This window comes from Balearica regulorum, chromosome Z (genome assembly GCF_011004875.1).
Source record: "Balearica regulorum gibbericeps isolate bBalReg1 chromosome Z, bBalReg1.pri, whole genome shotgun sequence".
In the NCBI taxonomy this organism is placed as follows: Eukaryota; Metazoa; Chordata; class Aves; order Gruiformes; family Gruidae; genus Balearica; species Balearica regulorum.
Window position 1 is genome coordinate 70,645,569 of NC_046220.1, and position 20,811 is coordinate 70,666,379.

The window sequence follows — 20,811 nt, forward strand, 5'->3', positions numbered from 1 at the left end:
AGGCTCGCCCGCCCGCCCCGCGCTTCCCGCCTCGCGGAGGCGCCAGCCGCGCGTGGCCTGGGCCACCTTGCCGCGGCGGCGGGTGCCTCCTGCCCGTTCGGCGCTGTCCCGGGGCCTTCCGGGGAGATGGAGGCGGAAAGCCTGATGGTCCTGTACGGAGACGACTCGGTGGAGGTGCACTACGCCGGGGGGTCCCGCTTGCTGCTGTCTCCTTGCGGCTGCGAGTACCTGTACGAAGCGGCGCTCCCCGCCGCTGCCCACCCTCTCCAGCCGGCGGAGACCACCCGCCAGCGGGTCGCCTTTGTGGTCAGCGCCTACAGGGTACGTGGCGAGTTGGCGTTGTCAGGCCCTTCGGTGAAGGGAGGAGACGGGTGTGCCCTGCTTTCCCGTACGGTTCTAGGAAGCAGCCTCGATGGGCGCGCTTAGCTGCCGCTCGGGGGAGGGGACCGAACGGCCGCTCGGGCCCGGCCGCTGCGCGGCCCTCGGGTCAGGCGTGTGGCGGCCGGCTGCGCGGGAACGGGCCGTGGCGCAGGAGGCGTTCTCTCGGCTCCACAGTAAAAACAAACTTCTTGTGCCTCTGTGCGAAATGGGGCGCGTTCCTTAGCCTCTGCTCCAGAAAGAGGATGAAATCAGCGAAAATGTTATCACTATGTAGAAAGTTCAAGTTACAACCGGGTTATGTTTTTATTCATGCTTCATTAGGAACGACTTCTACGAGCTCTGTATTTCCGAAACAAGTTTTCTTCTCGTCCGTACTTACCTTCACGTGTTATACCCCCAGAAAGAAAAAAGGTGAGAGTTACACATGTAATGCTTTTGTGAAATAAACTTCTCTAGTAGTATGACAAAGTGGACTCATGTAACTTTATGTGCGTGGCTATGAGCACAGGCCTTGAAAGATCCACAGAGTACAGTTTGGCTAATGCATTTGTCAACTTGATTAGAACACTGCCATTTTAAATTACAGGTTTAATTGTTACCTAGTCCTCTAGTTATGCATAACCTTTGTAGCCAAACAGGAAGGAGTTCATTTCGTAAGACTAAAACCTAGGATTTTGTACATATGTTAGAATTTTATGTATTGTCATTTTTCCACATTTGAAACTTTTCAGGGTGAAATACTTGGTGAAATAGGAGAGCTGTCAGGTTCAGAACCCCATTGTCTCCCCATTGAAGTCCCTGTGTGAGTGTTTTCCTGGGCCTCGGAGAGGACTGGGACAGCATGTGGAAATGGCTACGTCAGGTCAGACTGCAGGTCCATCCAGAGACCCCATTTACAATTTCTAGGAGCTTTACTCCTCATCAGCACCCCTCATGTTCCCACTTATTGCATGCGAGTGTGTACACACTGTGGTGGGACTCTTAAGATGACTGATATTTCATTAGTAACACCTTTCGTGGCAATGTTTAGTTGCTGAACACAGTCAATCAATACCACTAGATACCTAACAGTCATACTGTGTGTTCACTGCAAGGTACAGCAGCACAGGGCTGATGCGCGCTCTGTCGTTGGCACTAGTGGGTAACCTCCACCCTCCCACAGGCCAGGATCATCTTCTGGAAGATGGCTGGGTTTCTAGGCAATTTCTAACTTACAGCTTCGACTGGCTACCTGCTGCAGGGTCTTGAGGGATACCTGTCACAGGCCACAGCAAGTGCCTTACCCTGTTGCTTGGCAGGTTTTTTTGCTTTTTTATTTTTTTCTTCTCCCTTCAGTTTATCAACTGCTGCTTTTCTCAAAAGCAGTCTTTTTTTAGCTCTTGAGATTGTACTTCAGTAATTTACTGTCAGTTTATTGTTCTGTGGCCTCTTCACAACAGATGTCCGTATTTTCAAGGCCTTTGCTATTTCCCACACTTCAGCAATCCATTACAGCAAGATAACAGTTATCCAGCTCCAGTACACTCAGCAAATTCTCATAACAAGTTGGTAATGAGCCTAAGGGGCCAGCCGAGCGCCTTGCACAGTTAGCGTAAGACATGGTTAGCCTAAGGCCTGTTACTAGCAGTGACAATGCTTTTATGGGGCCACTGGGTAAAAAAATGCACAGTTACACTGTATTACTTTGCTTATGCTTGAATCTGAAACAGCCTAATACTACAATTTGCTTAGGCTCTGCTTTGGCCACACTAACCATATCTCTAGACAGCTTGACGAGGGGGATCTTGGTGGTGGTGTGGCCTGTTCAAAACCGCAAATAGTATTCAAAATGCAGGTTAACCGTGAATATATTCAGTGGTATGGTTATATCTTGTTCCTTTCCTAGAATTTTCAAACATTAGATAGGCTGATTAAGCTGGTGCTGAATATAGAGCGTGTTTCATGGGACTGTCAGTCATAACATCAAGATCTTATTCCTAGATGGTGGCAGTCAGCTCAGAGCCCATCCTTTTATACGTAAAGGATTGCCTTTCCCCATTTATATCACGTTCCGTTTATCTCCACTGAATTTTTATCTGCAGCCTTACTGTCTGGTCACTTGATTGTTTTTTTTAGGGTTCTTTTACAATTCTTTATGGTAAATTTTCATCTTTAGTGCCCCAAATACCTTTGGCAGACATTCCCACCTTACTAATACACTAGTGCTGCCATGTTTCCTTTTTATTGGACTCCAGGCTTTTGCAGTTCTAGGCCAAAGTATGGTAGGGGCTGAAACATGCCTGACTAAGGGTCAGTCAAATGAGACAAAGTTGATTAAATTGAGGTAAAACAAATTATGAGGATTGTGAATATTTGTTTGCTAACTTTCTCTTCAAACCTTGAGAAGGCTGGCATTTCTGTGTTTATTTGGGAGCCAGTGCTTTACCTGGAGTCTTCAGTTGAAAGCAGATTAAGGGTATTTTCTGTGTGGTGATTGGGACAATGCAAAGGAAAATACCTTAATTTAGGGCAGAACTTCTGCAGAGGGCAAGAAAGGCATTCTCTGTCTTGACAGAATGTTTCTAGTTTCAGAAGGTGATTAGTGCATTTTCTATGCCCAAGAAGATACGATGATATCTTCTCTTTGGGCAAAGCTTTAATCTGGGGTTTGAGGTAGATACAGTGCTTGTTTAATTTGTTGAGAATCATCTGCTTCATTTTTGTAGAAGGGGTAGCATGAGGGCATATGCTGTGAAAATATTTTTGGTTTGAATAAAAGTGCTAATTGAAGCAGCAATCTGTACTTCAATATCGCAGCAGTAAGACAAGTCTATCCTTTCGAGACTTTCCAAATATTGTATTGTAAAGGTCTAAAATCTTTATTACATTTTAAATTCTTCAGAAATATGTTTTATCCACATCCTAGCAATAACTGTATAACTTAATCTGCGGTGCTGCAGAATTGAGTAAGATTACCCACCTAGCTGCAAAACATTTTCAATAAATCTCCATTTTGGTAAGAACACATAAATACATGTTACATGCCATTTTACAGGCTTATTTTAATTTTATAAATAAAGAGAAGATTTCCGAGCACATGGAGTTTTAATGTACACAATTTTAACGTGGGCTTTCCATGAAGTCTACTGATGAGTAATGTGATGAAGATAATTTAGGCTTTCTCTCCAGTGTCTCTTCAGAAGCAGTTGGAATCAGAAATATCTACTGTCTGTGGGCAGTTGTGCCTGGTGAGTTGGCCATGTACCTTACTATTTATGAATGCATGTTAAATGAAAACATTATTGCTAGATAGAGCTCTCTTAGAACAGGAGGAAGCAGATAGGCAGGTTAGATGTTTTGCTGCCTCTTGAGTTTATGTATGCAAATAAATACAGAGTAAAGTTTCTTGCCATACAACACCTTGCAGAAGAACTGAATTCATTTAAATGTAAGTCCTCCATTGTAATTTCTGGGAAGCAGGTAATTTTTATCTTGCTGCACATTCCAATCCTTTTTCTTGTATTAGATTATTTTCAGTGATATCTTAGAAGTTAGATGGCCTGACCCTGCTACGGCTGATCTGACAAGATGTATAGAGAATGGCAGTGTGAAGATCTCATCGGTAGATCGTTATGCTCACCTTTACCTGTCAGAATTGCAGCAAGAATTTAAAGTGGTGTTCTTATGCAAAGTCAGCCAGTCATCTGCAGCGTCCTTCCACTCCTCTCAAAACAGCAGCTATCAAACTGGAGATAAGTATGGAAAATCAAGTAAAAATTCTGTTGCAGAAATGTCATCAAAACAAATGAGAATAGAGAATAAGAAAAATGAACATGGTTGTGCTGAAGGTAAATACAGACAACCAACCAAACCAGAGGACCAAAAAGACAGAGATGGAGTCTACACAAATTGTTCTTCTGAGTACACATGGGTTACACAGCGCTGGTCTGTTTCCTCCTACCCAGAAGAATGGAAATACCCTTTGTCGTTGGCACTAATGTGCTATAACTTACATACTGTTAAGAATGAGAAAAACAACCATACATCTATAGAAGCTGATGTTTTAATAAACCTTGAAACACATGAAACAGTTTGTCGTTTACCTACAGCTTTGCCACTCAGCTGCAGAGCCCCTCATTTACACAGGTAATTTAAGCTGCTTACTTCATAGTTGTTAACATATGGTTTACAATTCCCAATTTAGAACTTCAGCCTCCAGCAAAACAATTTAATTATATCTATAAAAAATAAATACTATCATATTCTTTTTTTTAGGAACTTCTTGAAACATGAAATTTGTGAAGCAACATTCTGTATCCTACTGTAATTAATATATAGTAATTAGTCCAGAGAAAAATGAATTTTATTTTCTGACATTCTCTATAAATATGTAAATGGAAAAAAAAAGAATACTGAAAAAAGAACACAGGTTTTACGTTGGTTGGTTGGTGGGGTTTTTTCATTTTTTAGAAGATAATATTTCTGAGGTGGGCAAGTAGCATACGTTCTCTGTCAACGCCATTAAAAATAATAAAAAAAAAACCTTTGCAGGTTTGAGAAAACTAATTTGGTAACTAATGTAGATAAGTAAGGAATCAGAGGACTCTGAAAATATGTGGCCTCTTTTCCCTTGAATAGGTGTGCATGCATCTGTTCTTGGTCCAGAAATGATTACCAGCACACTAAAAAACCCCTGACCTTTGGACTTACTGAAGCTTTTACTGTATTTTATACAGGTGGACTTTCTGTGACTTCTTTCAGAATCAAGATACTGAAAAGCATTCACGCCCTCAGCTAATTCAAATTGTATGGTGGCAGGGGGTTCTTTATAGGTATGTAGGATATCATGTATTGCATCTTTGGAAGACTTCATTTGTATGGGAATTCAGCTTTAAGATTAAATGCCTTACTTTGTCCTATTCTCACTCTTTGAGAAATGGTACACCATCTTCAGGTAAGAGCCTGTTCATTTCTGCTCTTTGTTGTTCACTGGACTTCAAATTTTCTGGTATGGTATATTTCAGCTCTGAAAGTGGTTATGTCTGAAACAATCTGAAATCAAGTTTCAGGCTTTTAAAGAATTTATCTGGTTATCTGATTTCTTAAAGGTTTACTGAACAGCTGGAGCTCCCACAGACTTCACTGACAATTATGGTGCTTGGTTTCTTTGCAAATTACATTGCTCCTTTTGATGCTGAAGATTTCACGCTTTAGAAGTGTTTGTCGTGATGACCTACATAATTTGCATATTGCAGGCAGCTAAATTGTGGATTTTCCTGGCAAATCACCTTGTCCATATGGTTTAAAAAAAGACTTTTTTTTTAGAATTGCCCTTTCAAACCGGTTATGCAAATTCTGGAAATGCTGCTGTTGCTATCAGCATCTAAAAGTCTGATAAAAGCATAATCAGTCTTTAAAGCTTTAATCTTTCTGCCCAGTGTTCTTCATTTTTCTCAGTGTAATTCCTAAATTTACATTTCATCTGAACAAAATCTTCAGCAGCTCTTTAGTACTACACTTCACTTCTTTGGAAGTACAGTGAGTAGCCATACTTAGTCTTGTAAGTCCCATTATCCAAGTCCAGGCATCTAACCAGAGTTGCAGAATTGGGTCATTAAATGGTTTTTAGGCTCCAAGATTCTGTATGATCACAAGTACAAGATCATTGATCTTGGTGAAAAACACAACTGCTGTGGAAATGAAGATCTTCATGTTGTTAAGGAATCGTTCAGTCTGACAGTTCTCTGTGTACACTAGGTAGGGCTGGTCCACTAAGAAAATTGGACTTTTCTCTTTGGAATCACTATGTTTTGTGGTGAGTGGAAGGAGCAGTTCTTGTGCGATTTTTACCTCAGCACAAAAAAGCTTTCCATAGCTTGTTTAACTCACGCCCACCATGCACACATGCAAACAAAGAGTCTGGTAATACTGATCTTTTGTGTTAAATAATTGGTACACTTTGCTGTTTGTGAAACTGTAGAAAGTTTTTCATGCGAGTTGTGTTGAAAATATGTTCCTGCTTAGTGCTTTCTTCGGGTGTACTAACCTGTTTTGTTTGTCTAGTGACACAGCATTTTAAATACTTGTTAAAAATCTTGTTATTTCTCTTAGATTTATCCATGGTAGGACAAACATCACAGAAATTTATCCTGGTGATGACTCATTTTTCAAGTCAGAGGGAGCATTTTTGGGAAACTATTTCATACATTATGCAATCCAAAAAGGAACAAAAAAGGTATAAAGCTATTTAAAAATATATTCCAAATTCCTTCAAGTTAGCGGTATTCTTAGTTTTGAGACATTCGTCTATGGAGTGTATAGGGAAGTCCCTACATTGGTGATTACTGTAATGACTGAATCAAGCAATCATCATACAAAAAATGAAATTATTACTTCTGTTTCAGAATGTGTTTTCGTAAATGATAGAATAAGAAAAATTTTACTCATTGTAACATTTATTTCACAAGCTCAAGTATGCACTATGGTAAGCTGCTACAATAACCTATTTATTGCAGAATAATACAACTAATTTAGAAGAGTTTAGTCTTGAAACTAATATATTGATTAGAGTTTAATTTTTATGTACTTGGAAGTGTTTTCTTTTTTCCTATATGGAGACAGAACCTAGAAGATGCAGGTTCTGTTCTGGCTTTGCCACAGACCAGCCGTGGTAGTTCAGCGCCAGAGAAACAGTTTTGCCTGTCTGTGTCTGTCTATAATTAAGTTTCCCCAGAGTAGGGATCCTCTCAAGTGCTTATGCAGTGCTTTGTATTTTTAAAGCAGAATTAAGGGTCAACTTTGTACCCTTTGAACGTAACCTTTAACTTTACCTTTAACTCAGTAATGAACGATAGTCTACTCTCTGATAAGAGAACTTCTTGATCTGTACTGAGTGCATGGAAACTGTGAATGTTTCCTTCCACAGAAGCAGGCTTAAAGGATACATCTGCTTTTTTTTTTCACTTTTCAAGGAGATACTTATCTATGTTCTGGGACAAATATAAATGTGATTGTAATTGCTTTCTGGGAGGTCAGAAATTTTTTATCTTTCAAGCTTTTAATATGGTTTTCATGCTACCGTACCTGTAACTAACTCGTCCCCTTTCTGTTCTTTTCTGCAGAGAGAAGAAAAGATGTATTCGGTAAACAGCCTACCTCCTGATGTACCAGGAAATCTGTACTCTGTATCCTCCATTATTACTCAAGCAACCAGGTAACTGTACTCTGCTTTATCTTTATTACATTAATTCTTCTGACTTTGAAAGGACAGTAATTAAAATTACACATAATACTTATTACGACATTAAGTATAAAATTGAATTCATATTAGCACTGAGGATGCCTATAAACTTACAGAACAAAGGTTGCAGCTGTTTAGAAGACATAGTAAGTATGAAATGCTCAATACTTTGGTTTTGTTTTTTGTCTCCTCAGAATACTTCGGTACTGCTACAAGACTAAACTATCATTAACTCATAACTATTATCTCTGCTGCTGGAAAATGGTATGTAGCTGGAGGTTTATACATCTATCAGTGTTGTGAGGATGGCTATACGGGCCATAGGGAACAGGACCTAATCTAGAGGGAAGAATGGTGAGATATCTCAAAGATCAGAGGTACATATTTGGGAACCAAACACATGCAGCGTAAGGGTATATTTGTGAAGCAGAAAGCAATTTCATGATAAAGAGAGCTGACCGTGATCTGGAAAAATAAGTGAATTGAAAGTCTGGGACAGGTACAAACAGCTGTAGTGATGTAAGTAACCTTTCCTCAAGCTTTTAATGTGTTTGTTTGGTTCTAGGTACCTGAGACAGATGGACGAGAAATGTTGCCAGTTTTGCTGTATGAAGAGGTTATTCCCAGTGTAGGAAGACTTGTCATGTACTCGGATCATAAAATCCATGCTGCTTTTTGGGATGGGATGACCTTGAATATGGTCTGGGATTTAAGTTCTTCCTGTAGTAAGATCCAGGTAACTCATGAATTAGAGGAATGACTATTCTTAAAACTCTTCATGAAAATGTGTTACTAGGAAACTAGTGAGGAAACAAAACAGAAGTTTTGATGTCTATAAAATACAAACTGAAGTCTTTTGAGAGATTCATAACTCACAGCACAGCTGCTGTGTCTTACTCTTCAGCTTGTATAGTAGTCTAAATGAACATAGGAACTATCTGCAAACACCACCAGTAATGTATTGCCAGTATTTTAACCAGAAACAAGGAGAAAAAACATTTTAGTGCGTAACTGATGCCTAAAGAGGGAAATGAAAGTTTATCCTTTTAAGAAGTCACTCACGTTGATCAGAATATTTGGGGGTTTATTTAAAAATTACCTTCACTGAGCAAATGGATAGTGAAAAATTACTTGTAAAAGTAACCTTGAGCAAATGGTATTCCATATACATTTTAAATCTACTTAATATAGAAGCAAAAAGATTATGTTGATTTTTGCAAAATGGCATTACAGAGAAAATTCTGTGAGCGTGCGATTCAAGATTGACTGCTGAGATTTTTGGCTTCTGTGTGTTACTACCCTAAAGTAACAAGACACAAAAAAGATGCTGAAGTATCTGAGGATATCTTTAGTACAAACAATATAAATATGATAGTGTGTCAAAAGATTGTGTAAGTTACTGATGTGAGCTAGCTCAAATCTCTACACTTACTCATGATAAAAGGAGGAAGAACTGAAAATTCCACAGGTTTGGAAACATTTCTACCCGCTTCTAGAAATAATTTATTCTTGAATAGCACAGAATGACTTTTGGGACTATGCCAGATGTTCTTTTTTTTTCCCCCCTCACATTTGTAATAGCAGACTATATCAAATTTTATCCTTAGCAAAACACAAACTTTTAGGTGTTTAAAGTAGAATGTTCATAGATACTTAATTCTTCAATTGGCATATTTTACTTGCTTTTTTTTCTTCAGACTGCAGCAGAAAATCAATACTTTTTTTTTTTCTTCTAAGATAAATGAAGATGTAGGCTGGTGTAAGTTAACTACTCCTGATGGCGTACAGCAGCTAGTACAAATAAGTCATCCTGGAATCTATGAAAGGTATAAATAATTTAAACAATTTAAAATTAAATATAACAGAATTCTGTAGAAATCCTTTTATATGAAGAAATCATATTTACTGAAAATATATTTGGAGGAGGGAACCAAACACGTAATGATAAAAGCTCCATCTTACATCTGGCAAAGATTCAGGACCTGTATGACTCAGGACCACTGTGTAACTTCATTCAATTAGAATTGTTACAGTAATGTCTTTTTTAAAAAACAACTAGAGCCACAATGTGGCACTTACATCAGTGGATAAGAAAAAAAGAAAAAATCTTTGTTCTATATAGAGCTGGTACATAGAACTGGATAGCACTTTATCCAATTTTTACTTTATTACAGATATTGACCTCTGCCTGCAGATTGCTTTCTTTAATCTGCTTGCTGTAATTACAGCCTCATTATGGGAATCATATTGTGCTGCATTTTAGCAAGCAGATACTCACAAACAAAAATTAACATTTGTACACTCTTCATTACAAATCATATAGCTTTGATTTAATTTTCCATAACTGCATAGATTTAAATAAGGAGGAGATTCTAGACAAAAAGCAAGAATCGGAAAATGGCAAGGGAATTTAGAGAAAAAGCTATATTTTGAATCACACCTTTTTCTTTCAGATTGAGGTGTACTGCTTAATGCCTTCAGTTTTTTGCTTGAATTAATAGAGTGTATTTCTCATATAAATAACTACTTCTTTGTGAATTTTCATGTCAACATAGGTACATCAGAACAGCAATAGAATGGTGCAGAAGTTTGCATGAAAGGAAGGAGATTCCTGAATATACTGCATGCTCTGTAACGGAAGAAAATTGGTATTCATCTTTATCCTGAATAATTGATAAACTACAAATAATGTTGAAAACAAAATTCAAAAAGACTATAAACTGTGAATTTTATAGACTGCATTTCCTAAGGGTCAAAAATGAAAATTGTAAGTCGATTTATTTTATGTGGTTTCATATTTTTCTTTCAGTGTTTACAATGTTAGGTAAGGTGAGTTTTAGGTAAAGCTTTTTTCATTGCGTTTCTGCCTGTCTTACGTAAAAATGAGAATTATGGTGACTCTGCCGAGGGAGGATTAATGTTACAGAGATAGTATCTTGCAAGGTGGAAAATTGAAGCTAGACTAAGAAAGGCATCCTTTAACAGAACACCAAGCAGTTCAAAATAGTACTTTGAACTGCTGAAGGACACTTGTACCTCTTGCTAATATATTTGTCTTTTTTAATACATGCTACTGACCAAAGGTCTACTGGCATCATATACAAACATATTTGGGTATTAAAAATGTTTTCGTTGAAATAATGACACTTGCACTTGTTATTCAAATTATAGCAGATTCAGTAGCTGATGAAACAAAAATGTATCCATACATACAGCAGAGAAACTATTCTTAGAGCAGAGAATTTTGGAAAAATAAATGGTTGACAAATGGCAGCCATTGACGAGTGGTATGAAAGACAAAAATAATTTTTTTTTCACTTGGGATTTTGCTTGTCTAATTTTCAGTATTACTGGAAACTATTAAAAATTAAAATGTGAAGTAGAAAATACATTTGTGAACCTTTTAATGATACTAAATTGTTTAATAATCTGTATTTTCTTGGACAGGTCTGCTGATGCTGAGCTCGAAAAAATACAGAGATTTAACTGTATCCTTTTTAAAGCTGTAAATGTTTTTCATTTTTATATTCTGTTGTTCATCTGCATGTTCAGGTCTGCATTTTAGATTATCAAAGGCTGTCTATGCTGTTCAGCTTTTTAAGCCGTTTTTTGTTACCTTATTTATCATTTTTTGTTTTATCATTTATCTTGTCCAAGTTCTGCATCACAGCACCAGAAGAAAAACCAGTGGCAGGGTACAAAACTAAAATAAAAAATCATCAGAAAAAGGAAGCTCTTCAGTGGTTATTGCATTAGTTTTGCTAACGCTCATTTACTGGTCTGCTCTTGAAAGAGGGATGATGCAGCTGCCTTTGGGCTTGTTGCAGTACAATACCTTTCTGTTTATCACCTACTTCAGTTTTGTTCCATTTTGTTCAAAAAAGTGTGCTGCGCTGCATGTGGTTAAAGCCACTCCGTAATTGTCCTTCAGCCAGTGTTTGATTTTATTAGTATGAAAAGTGCATGCTGTTAAACTGTGCAGTGTGGCATCAGATAATTTCCTTTTTAAAGTAACTTTTGGATAAATGGAAGCCTTAAAGACATTTTCTATAAATGTTGTAGACATTTTAAGTAATATACTCCTTTTTTTTTTTTTTTGCTTCATGTAATTGCTATGCTATGAAGTGTGAGACTTTGCAATGCAGAATGATGAATACAAATACGGAGAAGTATTTTTCTCATTAAGAGGAAGAGTTTGATATTTTTTTCTTAACAAAATAACACAAGTTTTATTGGATAATAGCAATGTTCTGGAAAGGACATCTGCTGCAAAAAACAACCCATCTGGTATTACTGCCAGAAAAACAGAAAACGGGAGCAAGCCGGAAGAAATCAATGAAGGGTGTGTCTTGGAGGCTTTGGAAAAAACTTCTAGAGTAATTCAAGACATTGAATCTCTGCTGGCAGCTTCTCGGAAATGAAGCCTCACTGCATGTGAAGACCTGTGTTCCGTATTTTCATAGGAGCTGTCCTGGCTATGTCTGAGGAGGCTTTGAGGTGCGAGAAGAAGGAAGGCTGAAGGCAGCGTGATGATAAGTTGCCATGATAATGCTGCAGCAGACCAGCGGAGTCTGTCAGTTGCCATTATAGTACCACCATTGGATATTGTGGATAGGCAAAAAGAACAGGTGAAATAATGGAGCACAGCGGTATAAATACATCGAGGCTTGTGCGGCTTTTAAATGTATGAATGTCTATTTGAATCTTTTGTAGAGGATTGTGCAACTAAGTTAACTGCTCAAGCGACTAGGATAGGAGTAAGCAGTTTTAACTGTAAAAATGTGCTTTTATTCAGAAGGTTACACCAAGTAGTCCAACACTGAATAAAAAGTTTCCCAAACACTTCCTACTCTACTGTTCTGTGGTAAATATTTATTTTAAGCATCTTCAGCCCTCTTTGGTGTGTGGTCTATCACTCAATGGTGCACCATGTCTTTAGTGATAAGAGCATTTTACCATTCTTTTTTCTTCCAGTGCTGTATTTAATCTTAGTGTGAATGCTTAAACCCTGTTTTTAGTACTTCTAGAATTCTTTCTCCCTTCAGACACAAGCCCGACACCGTGCGAGGAGGGGAGGAGACAGCCGGCTTCCCTCAGCCGCGACGGGCGGGCCGCGGTCCCAGCGTGCCTCGCGGCCACGCATGCTTCCTTACCCCGCGCTGACGGGGCTTGCGGCGGACGCCAGCGCTTCACCTCATGGGGAGAAGGGGGCGGCTGGCGGCGGTCGGACTTCAGGTGGGCGCGAAGGGGCGGGCTGGGCACAGGGAACGGCGGCGGCGGGCGGCTTCCCGCTTCGGCGGGGTGAGGGGGCTGCCACGGCAGCCCCCTCACCCCGCCGAAGCGGGAAGCCGCCCGGGCCAGGTAGAGGCGGGCTTCTCCTGTGGCTCCAGGCTGCCTGCCGCGGGGTTGGGGTTTCGGGGCTCGGTTGGTGAGGGCACCCCCAGGGCGTTTTACAGTGCAATGAGTTTTACTGAGAAGGTGGTAAAGCGGGGGAAGACTGTCGTAGCAGTGTGAGAGGAGTCAGCGTTAAATTCCTTTTTTTATTAATATTGGTACCCATATGTCGCGTCAGGTCTTAAGATAAACGGTAATGCGGTACTTTAGATAAAGCCAGGCATGTTACTTAGATTAAGGCTCCCTAACACTCTTGGCTCCGTTTTTGCGGTAAAGATGACAGTACTTTTTTCTTAATGACTGAGGAGATGGCTGATGAGGGGCTTTGGTGCTGAGACAAAGCATACCCTTTTCTCAAGACAGAAAAATTGTTGCTGATCACTGTAATTTTACGTGTCTGTCTACCGCGTGCCTGTCTTTTCCTTCGTACCTCTCTTGAGTAACACATACTGATCTCAGTATCAGTAGTCTTAAATTGGATTAGCTGTTTATGATCCGAATGCTGTTGTAGTTAATGAGGGCAATACATAAACTGCTCAAGCTCTTTTTCTTCCTTTTTTTTTTTTTTTCATCTAGGATGACAATTTTTTTTTTCTTCCACTGGATGGTACTGTGGTCTGTTTCTAGTTACTATATGCTTTTAGGATATTTCTTCCAACTCTTTCTTTTAGATATTTCTCAGTTCCAAAGTATTCATTAAGCAGAAGGTCTGCATTTTCATGTCTTGTTATCTCTTTTCAAACACTTTAATTTATGGTCCTTGAAATAAACAATTTAATTAAATCCTGATTTTATGAGGCGTTGATTTGTTTGTTTTTCTTCATTTCCTTGTGGGTTTATTTCAGTTTATTCCTCAGTATCTTGGTAAAATCCTACTGGTTTCTTGCGTGCTTTTGTCCTCTTTCCTCTTCAGCCTCCTTCCACCCTCCAGCCCCAATAATGCGTTATAATCATCTGACCAAAAAGTATTTGCATTATCAGTTCTTCACAGATTGTTTTAGGCTCAGATCTGCTTTTCCATGTGATAATACATTAAAGATTTGAGCTTGTGTCTTAAATGGTAATTGTACTTTATGGAGTTTTTCATATAAATTAACATCCAATATAAAATAATGGGGTTTTAGGAGATTATAGAATTATAGGGGACTACTGCGATCTTGTTGCATAAAGTGCATAATTCACCTAATTTTATGCATTAAATTCCTGTATGAATTTGTGTACTCAATAACTTCGTGCAAAATTGGGGCAAAAATTCTGGAAAGCAATATTTCTAAATGATAATTTTAGCCATTGGATTTTTGTTTTGCTCTTAGATCATGAGTTGAAAGGCCTCTTAGTGTCAGCTATTTCCCTAAATGCATATTTACAGCTTTTATCTAAATAGCTTCTTGTGTCAGTAATTTAGAATGCTAAATATGTGTTAAGATTATTTTTGTAATTTCATTAAATGAAACTATATATTTTGCAAAATGCAAAATTGCATTTTGTGGATGTAAGTGGAGATTATGCATAATGCTTTATCTGATACAAAAATGTCATGAGAAATCACAAATCTAAGCAGTGTTGCTCTATCAGCTGCTGTGCGCACGTGTTTTATGTGAACCCAACCTAAATCTTTCCTTCAGTATGTTAACTGTACTGACCACCCATAGGTTTCTAAGCATTCTTGTGTAATACACCTATTTCCCAGTGTTCTAACAAGAATGTAAGCTCCGCAACTATGCTTTCTGAGATTTATAGGATAGAAAAACCTATGAAACTTTATTGTGATATTTTGTAAAGAGTCTGAAAATCATTATTTTTCAGACAAAAAATACAGTTTTATATTAAAAATTGTAATTTCAGAGATTATTTTGGTTGAATACAGTTTTGCTTTTTCTACTCTGATTTCAGTCTTGATCTGCAGAACATACATACTTATGCTGTTGTACCTGGGAATGTGGCTTGGTTTTTACACAGACAGCAGTCATTTTTGTCTATAAAAGCAGAGACAGAGTAGTTAAAAAGAACAGTTACAGCTATGGATGTGGCTCTTGACTAAGGGTAATCTGAAGTCAGATTTTTACTTCCTGTTCCTCATTCTGGCTCAAAGACACCCATTCACATCTTGTCCTTGTTTTCAGGTTGGCATTGTTTCCTTTATTTCGTGATACGTAATTCTCAAATCATACTAATTTTGGATTTTTTTTTTTTTTTTAGTCTGTGGTGATACTTTTCCTTTATACTTTATGCATGTTAATAATATCCATAGCAAAGTAGTGTAAGCCTAAGAACTAACACAAATCTCTGTTGCTATTTGAATTTATAGGTCTCTGTTTATCTATTCCAAGGTCAGTAACTGATGGGATGAAATTAAAAAGAGATCCCTGAATGTCACTCATAAATGTTTCATTAGGTGGGAATCTTTCAGGCATACATCTGTTAAAATAGATCTCTGTATATTTTGAAATGCATTTACTTTAAACAGAAGGCTGGAAGTGCTCTTTTCTGACTTTATGACATTTGGGTTTATTATCTTTAATTATTATCTTGTTCCATGTTTATTTATGCCCTTCTCTTTTTTTATGGTCATCTTTTTCCTGCTTTCTTTGACAGAGCTTCTAAGCCCTAGCTGAAGTTGCTTTTAGCTCAGTTGTATTTGTTCAGGAATTCATTAAAAAGATTCTTCTTCTTTCTGTATTTTTTACTATTTTTCAGTTTTCATGTGTGTTTCATAGAGAGTTGGAACAGCTTTGTGTAAGTATCAGTGCTTACTGCTGCCTGGTTCAATTTATTTAGGATGGAACAAATGGTGTTTGGTCTTTCTGGCATTGGACTGGACACACTGGATTTGGAAAGCACAGAGGCTCAATGCTGAGGCATAGACCACATTTGCTATTGGAATAAGGCAACTGCAATGGAAAAAATATATTCTCCTAGTCCCAGGGTAAGTTTGAGTCTGAATACTAGTGTGCTTTTTAAAGGTATGTTGCTACATCAGCTCTTCACAGATTGGAGTCTTATACAGATTTTACAGTAATTTTAAATAAAATCTAATCTGACATGATGGTTATATAGAAGAAACATTTGTGAGGAGATCATAATTTGTTCCTTAAAATGGAATTTATTCAGAAATGTACTGTATATTGTAAGTCACCCAGCAAAAAATGGCAGTTCCAGTGTTTCAGGAAATACTTAAATACTTTGTCTACATGTTCGTTCAGAAGAGATGGTCATGGTTAACAGACTCTGAACTTGACCCACTTTTTTTTTCATCTGTGTGCAAAGTCTATGTATTATTCACACTTTCTTCTCTTTTTAATGTTTTCCAAATAAATGATTCAGTGGGCTTTTTTTCCCCATGAAGATCAATGCCACTAGTCATGTCTTGGATATAATTCTACAATAAAAAGGCATGTAAATAAACTAGAAGAAACATTTTTTATTTTCTGGGGCTTATAATCAATAGTGTGTTTAAAATAATAAACTACTGTGCGTCAACATTGTTAAAAGTATTCATTTTTAAAGGAAGTCTAGTACACTCATAAAAAGCCGATTTAGAATAAAAATTTACCTGACAGAACGGTAAGAAAAAGGATTACCAAGATTTAATGTATTGCACAGAAATCGCAACATCTTGGAAAGAATCTGTTTTTAGACAGGATGTAGGCTTTGAAACTCTGGTCTATCTCCATGGTTCCCCAAAAAGAAGAGCATAAGAGTTGGGACAGTTCAAACTGATGGTGTTTGAAAGTCCTGCAAAGACTGCTTTTCCGTGCATTTAATGTGACAAAGCTAAGAAATGAGCTCACAGAAATGAGTATTCTGTCTTTATAATTCAGGTATCCTGTAATTGCTGCAGAATATGAGAGTGGAGTGGGGGTGTCTTTAAAATCTTGATTTATTTTTGGAATTTCTCTTGAAATGTGAAGCAGTTATTTAAGGACAATTATTATTTCCAGGAAATCATCTTGTATAAGAGTGTCATAACAAGCACAACATAAGTAGTTTTTAAGGACTTTTAAGTATTAATGCTAATATCAACACCTTTATTTTCAAATTACAACAGTCAACTTTTGAAAAAAGTAAAATCACTGGGATTAGTTAATTTTTTTCTTTTCTGCAAAAAGAGCTGTTGTGCAAGTAATGTGTCAGGCAGTAGACAAGTCCTAAAAGCAACAGTAGAGTTTGCTGCTGGAGCACATACTGAAGAAAAGCATATGTAGGTTTGCTCTGTAAGGAGTTAGTTTGGGTTACGTCTACTTGACTGAATGGTTGTCATCTTTGTGTTTATGATAAACTGTAAAGATATTTTAGTCTTCTGGTTTTCTTAATGCTTATTCTACCATCTCCAAGCTGAAGGAGTTGCTCAGAAAGGGGTACAAGCGTGATAAACATATGTTTACAAAGTATGTAGATGAAAATAGTGGTTTGGATTATAAATTAGAAAGAGTTTTAACAGTTGTTGCAGAGAGAGATTTCGGATTGTTAGCATCAGTCCTAAGAATCCTCCAAAGTGGACAAATAACTGTTGTTACAGTGTAAAGGATTTAATTTTATGAATATCATGTATTTAAGACCAGGAGGACTCTTGAAACATACTCAATGTATTATCATAGACATGTTTCAAATTATTTTGTAAAATTTAAGATTTCAAAAAGTGGAGTTAGAGCTTTCCATGTTACAAAGGTGCTTGTTCTAATTAAAACAGGACAAGCATTTTCGTTCAGAGCTGTAGTGTTCAAGTCAACAAATCAAAGAAAATCAAAGGTTCCCTAGGAATATTAAATGCAAACATTTAAATTGGGGTTTTTATGCTCAGTTGCAGCTGTGATAGCAATGTTTTGTGCTAAAGGATTTTTTTCTTTAATAGTTTTCTTTGTGTTCTCTGACATTTACAGAACAACTGACGATACAAAGGACAATGCACAGTGTATGTGCTGATGACATTTTGTGTGCTGTGACATGGTTTTTGCCATGGCATCTGAGACTGAAAAGGCCCATGCTCTTCTCCAAACTTTCAGTACAGCTTCAGTTATTTCTAGTCTAGGTTTGGGAATATTCTGCTTTGTAGCAGACAGACTTCTGCAGTTTTCCTTCATTCAGCAAAATGACTGGCTCCGAGCCTTCTCTGATAATGCAGTGCATGGTATACTAGGAATGTGGTCCTGGGCAATAGTGATTGGACTCAGGAAGAAAAGTGACTTCACTGAGGTCACTCTGGCTGGCTTCCTCGCCTCCATAATTGATGTGGACCACTTCTTTCTTGCTGGCTCCCTGTCATTAAAGGTAAGTCAACCGATCAGTGATTGTTTATCTTCTTTCTTCATCACTGTTTAGTTTATTGTTCTACCATATCCTAAACAAAAAAAGTTCCAATGATACTTTAATTACCTACATTTTTAATAGATATATGGGAATTATATTTGTATGCAGTTGTTATGATTTTAAAAGCTCTAAAAATATTTTACATCTGCTGTTGAGTTCTACTCCTTACAAGGCTCTGAAAAAGAGTTCTGAAAGCCATTGTACATGATATCCTATGTGTATCACATAGTTGCTTTGTTATCCAAGTTAAACAGTTAAGTGCTGCCATGCACGCTTTGCGTATAAAGTGGATTATTCCATTTCTGTTTACAATACGGTGTAGAAATATCTGGAAAGTAGATAATCCAGCTTGTGTTTGATTTCATTCAGTCTTACCAAGTGGTGCATTTGGTTTTAGCCAGCCCTAAATATTTTTCCTACAAGCAAGCTATATATGAGCTGTCACCTTTAAAAAGGCAGTTTAAGTTTGTCCTTAAATACAGTTCGTTGTAAAAAAATAAATGTATAAAGCAAGTGTCGAATGTGTTCATAAAAATAAAAAGGTTAATTGGCTCCTGTCAGGGAATATATGTGATCATCATCCATTTGCAGAACTGCTTGCTAGGACAGAGTTTCTGAATAGGATTAGTAGTACCAGATTATGGCATTCTTTTCCAGTGGTTCTCCAGTGGCTTAGATGTGTCCTGTTCCTCCTTCCCCATTCACACATGTACATATATCCCTGTCTTCCTGCCTGCTCCAAACACATACACCCTGCTTTCACTGACCACCACAGTCTCTTCTGTATACTCTCCAAAACATTTACCCCTTCTGTTAGCTCCAGCTGTGCCAGCCCTGGCCACAGTTCTCAACGCTGCCCTCCAGATCTCATACCTCAGGCAGACACTGCTGACCCCCAGCAGGCTCCTGGTCCCCACAGCCGGAGCTCTGCCACTTTGCTTGTTATCAGGAATTTGCTCTGCTCAGCAACACAAGTCCTCACAGTTTGATTATGCTAGTGTTGCTTGCATATGTATGCATACTTGCTACTTACTCTCCCCTGCCCAGAAATGCACACCCCCACCTACAGATGGACCTGCACAGGAGAAGGGGAAGATACTGACCTTTATCCATTCAACCAGAGCATAACTTAGCTGTTTCACTGTCTCGCCTTCTTTTTCCTCCTCCAGTTTCCTCATAATAGTGTTACGCTCTTCATGTGGATGACAGAGGAAATAGCTGCTAGGAAGCAGAGGAAGGAAGGAGGTGGAGGGAAAATTGCTGTTCTTTGTAATCCTTTAATTAAAGAAGAAAAATGCAAAATGATTTAACTTTTTTTAATATGTGAGAGACAGCTAAACGCAAGAAGCGTTATCGCTTAGAGTTGAGATGTAAAAATGTGACTTCCAATGGGAAAATGTTTATGTACAATGTCACTATTTTTTGTAGAGAAAAGACATTTTCCTATTTGTCCTTTTGGTCAGTTTCCCCCTTATATTTGTCTTTGACAAAAAGGGTATTTTCACAGAGTCAGAGAGAGGTAGTAGTTGGAAGGGTCTTCTGGAGGTCATCTTCTCAAACCCCCCTGCTGAAGCAGGCTCACCTGGAGCCAGTTGCTCAGGACCATGTCCTGACAACTTTTGAGTATCTCCATGGATATAGACTCCCAAACCTCTGGGTACCCTGTTCCCATGCACAGTTCCCCCTCACAGTGAAAACATGTTTCCTTACGTTCGGGAGGAACCTCCTGTGTTTCAGTTGTGCCCCTTGACCTCTCAGTGGCAGTCCCTCCCTTTGGATATTGGTACATTTTGATGACATCTCCCTTGAGCCTTCTCTTCTCCAGGCTGCACAATCCCAACACTTATACTTTCCTCATATGCAAGGTGCTCCAGTCCCTTCATGATCTTAGTGGCCCTTCTCTGGACTTGATCTCCAGTAGCTCCATGTCCCTCGTAGTGGGGATCCTAGGACTGGACTCAGCACTCCAGAGGGGTGGCCTTACCACTGCTGAGGAGAAAGGGAAGGATCACCTCCCTCAGCTTGCTGGCAATGCTCCTAATGCAGCCCAGGATACCACTGGCCGCCTTTGCCACAACAGCAGAGTGCTGGCTCGTACTCAACTTGTAATTCAACAAGCTGAATTTCCTCAGAACTACTTTCCAGCCCCTCAGCCTCCAGCATGTACTGGTGCGTAGCATTGTTCCTCCCTAGGTAGTCCCTAGTTCTCCCCTTTTCTGTACTTTTTGCATATGGAAATGCTGTAAAATAATAAAAGTTAGTTTGGTTGATTGATGGGTCCTATAATATTAACATTTTGGTATAGCATTTAAATCTGTAATTATTCTGATGTATATTTTCTTATTTTAAACATCAGTAAATGCAAGTGATGAATGGCTAGTTATTAGAAAGTATTGGTAAAATTTTATTGCTACTTTTTCTTGCATTTGAAATTATTACCAGTAATTTTTCTTAATCGTGACCACTAGATGACACTCTCCACCAGTCTGTTTAAAAGGTTGAGTATTGTA

The 20,811-nt window shown here is 38.3% G+C and overlaps 2 protein-coding genes and 1 long non-coding RNA gene across 6 annotated transcripts in view; 2 read left to right on the top strand and 1 right to left on the bottom strand.

Moving 5' to 3' along the window:
- Window positions 1–12,440, top strand: CZH5orf34 (chromosome Z C5orf34 homolog). Of its 2 annotated transcripts, XM_075741309.1 has the most exons (13): window positions 1–321; window positions 703–792; window positions 3,887–4,506; window positions 5,097–5,192; window positions 6,472–6,595; window positions 7,482–7,573; window positions 7,795–7,864; window positions 8,166–8,336; window positions 9,338–9,426; window positions 10,156–10,248; window positions 11,048–11,088; window positions 11,828–11,976; window positions 12,064–12,440. In XM_075741309.1, exons 1-13 carry the CDS (start codon window positions 127–129, stop codon window positions 12,094–12,096), a joined length of 1,863 nt encoding a protein of 620 aa, XP_075597424.1. In that variant the 5' UTR covers window positions 1–126; the 3' UTR covers window positions 12,097–12,440. The 2 variants fall into 2 exon arrangements, with proteins under 2 accessions (XP_075597424.1, XP_075597423.1); XM_075741308.1 differs by having other exon boundaries at window positions 2–321; window positions 11,828–12,440.
- The window catches only part of TMEM267 (transmembrane protein 267), an 18,232-nt gene continuing 9,509 nt past the window's right edge, over window positions 12,089–20,811 (top strand). The window contains exons 1-4 of one of the 2 annotated variants that reach the window (XM_075741319.1): window positions 12,089–12,228; window positions 12,646–12,835; window positions 15,773–15,920; window positions 17,875–18,262. In XM_075741319.1, the coding sequence (XP_075597434.1) occupies window positions 17,939–18,262 (324 nt within the window). In that variant the 5' untranslated portion in view covers window positions 12,089–12,228; window positions 12,646–12,835; window positions 15,773–15,920; window positions 17,875–17,938. Of the gene's footprint in view, window positions 12,229–12,645; window positions 12,836–15,691; window positions 15,921–17,874; window positions 18,263–20,811 lie in introns of those variants that run through there. The other variant, XM_075741320.1, reaches the window with a different exon arrangement.
- The window catches only part of LOC142599610 (uncharacterized), a 7,958-nt gene continuing 3,344 nt past the window's right edge, over window positions 16,198–20,811 (bottom strand). Inside the window, exons 2-4 of one of the 2 annotated variants that reach the window (XR_012833189.1) lie at window positions 20,012–20,541; window positions 19,405–19,576; window positions 16,198–16,373 (exon numbers count right to left, since the gene is read on the bottom strand). This is a non-coding gene — a long non-coding RNA (uncharacterized LOC142599610). Of the gene's footprint in view, window positions 16,374–19,333; window positions 19,577–20,011; window positions 20,542–20,811 lie in introns of those variants that run through there. The other variant, XR_012833188.1, reaches the window with a different exon arrangement.

Bases quoted from the DNA above. Each gene is read 5' to 3' on its own strand.
- CZH5orf34 (XM_075741308.1), top strand. From the start codon at position 127: ATGGAGGCGGAAAGCCTGATGGTCCTGTACGGAGACGACTCGGTGGAG. The intron at 322-702 runs GTACGTGGCGAG...ATGCTTCATTAG, and splicing joins TTGTGGTCAGCGCCTACAGG to GAACGACTTCTACGAGCTCT. The intron at 7,574-7,794 runs GTAACTGTACTC...TTGTCTCCTCAG, and splicing joins ATTATTACTCAAGCAACCAG to AATACTTCGGTACTGCTACA.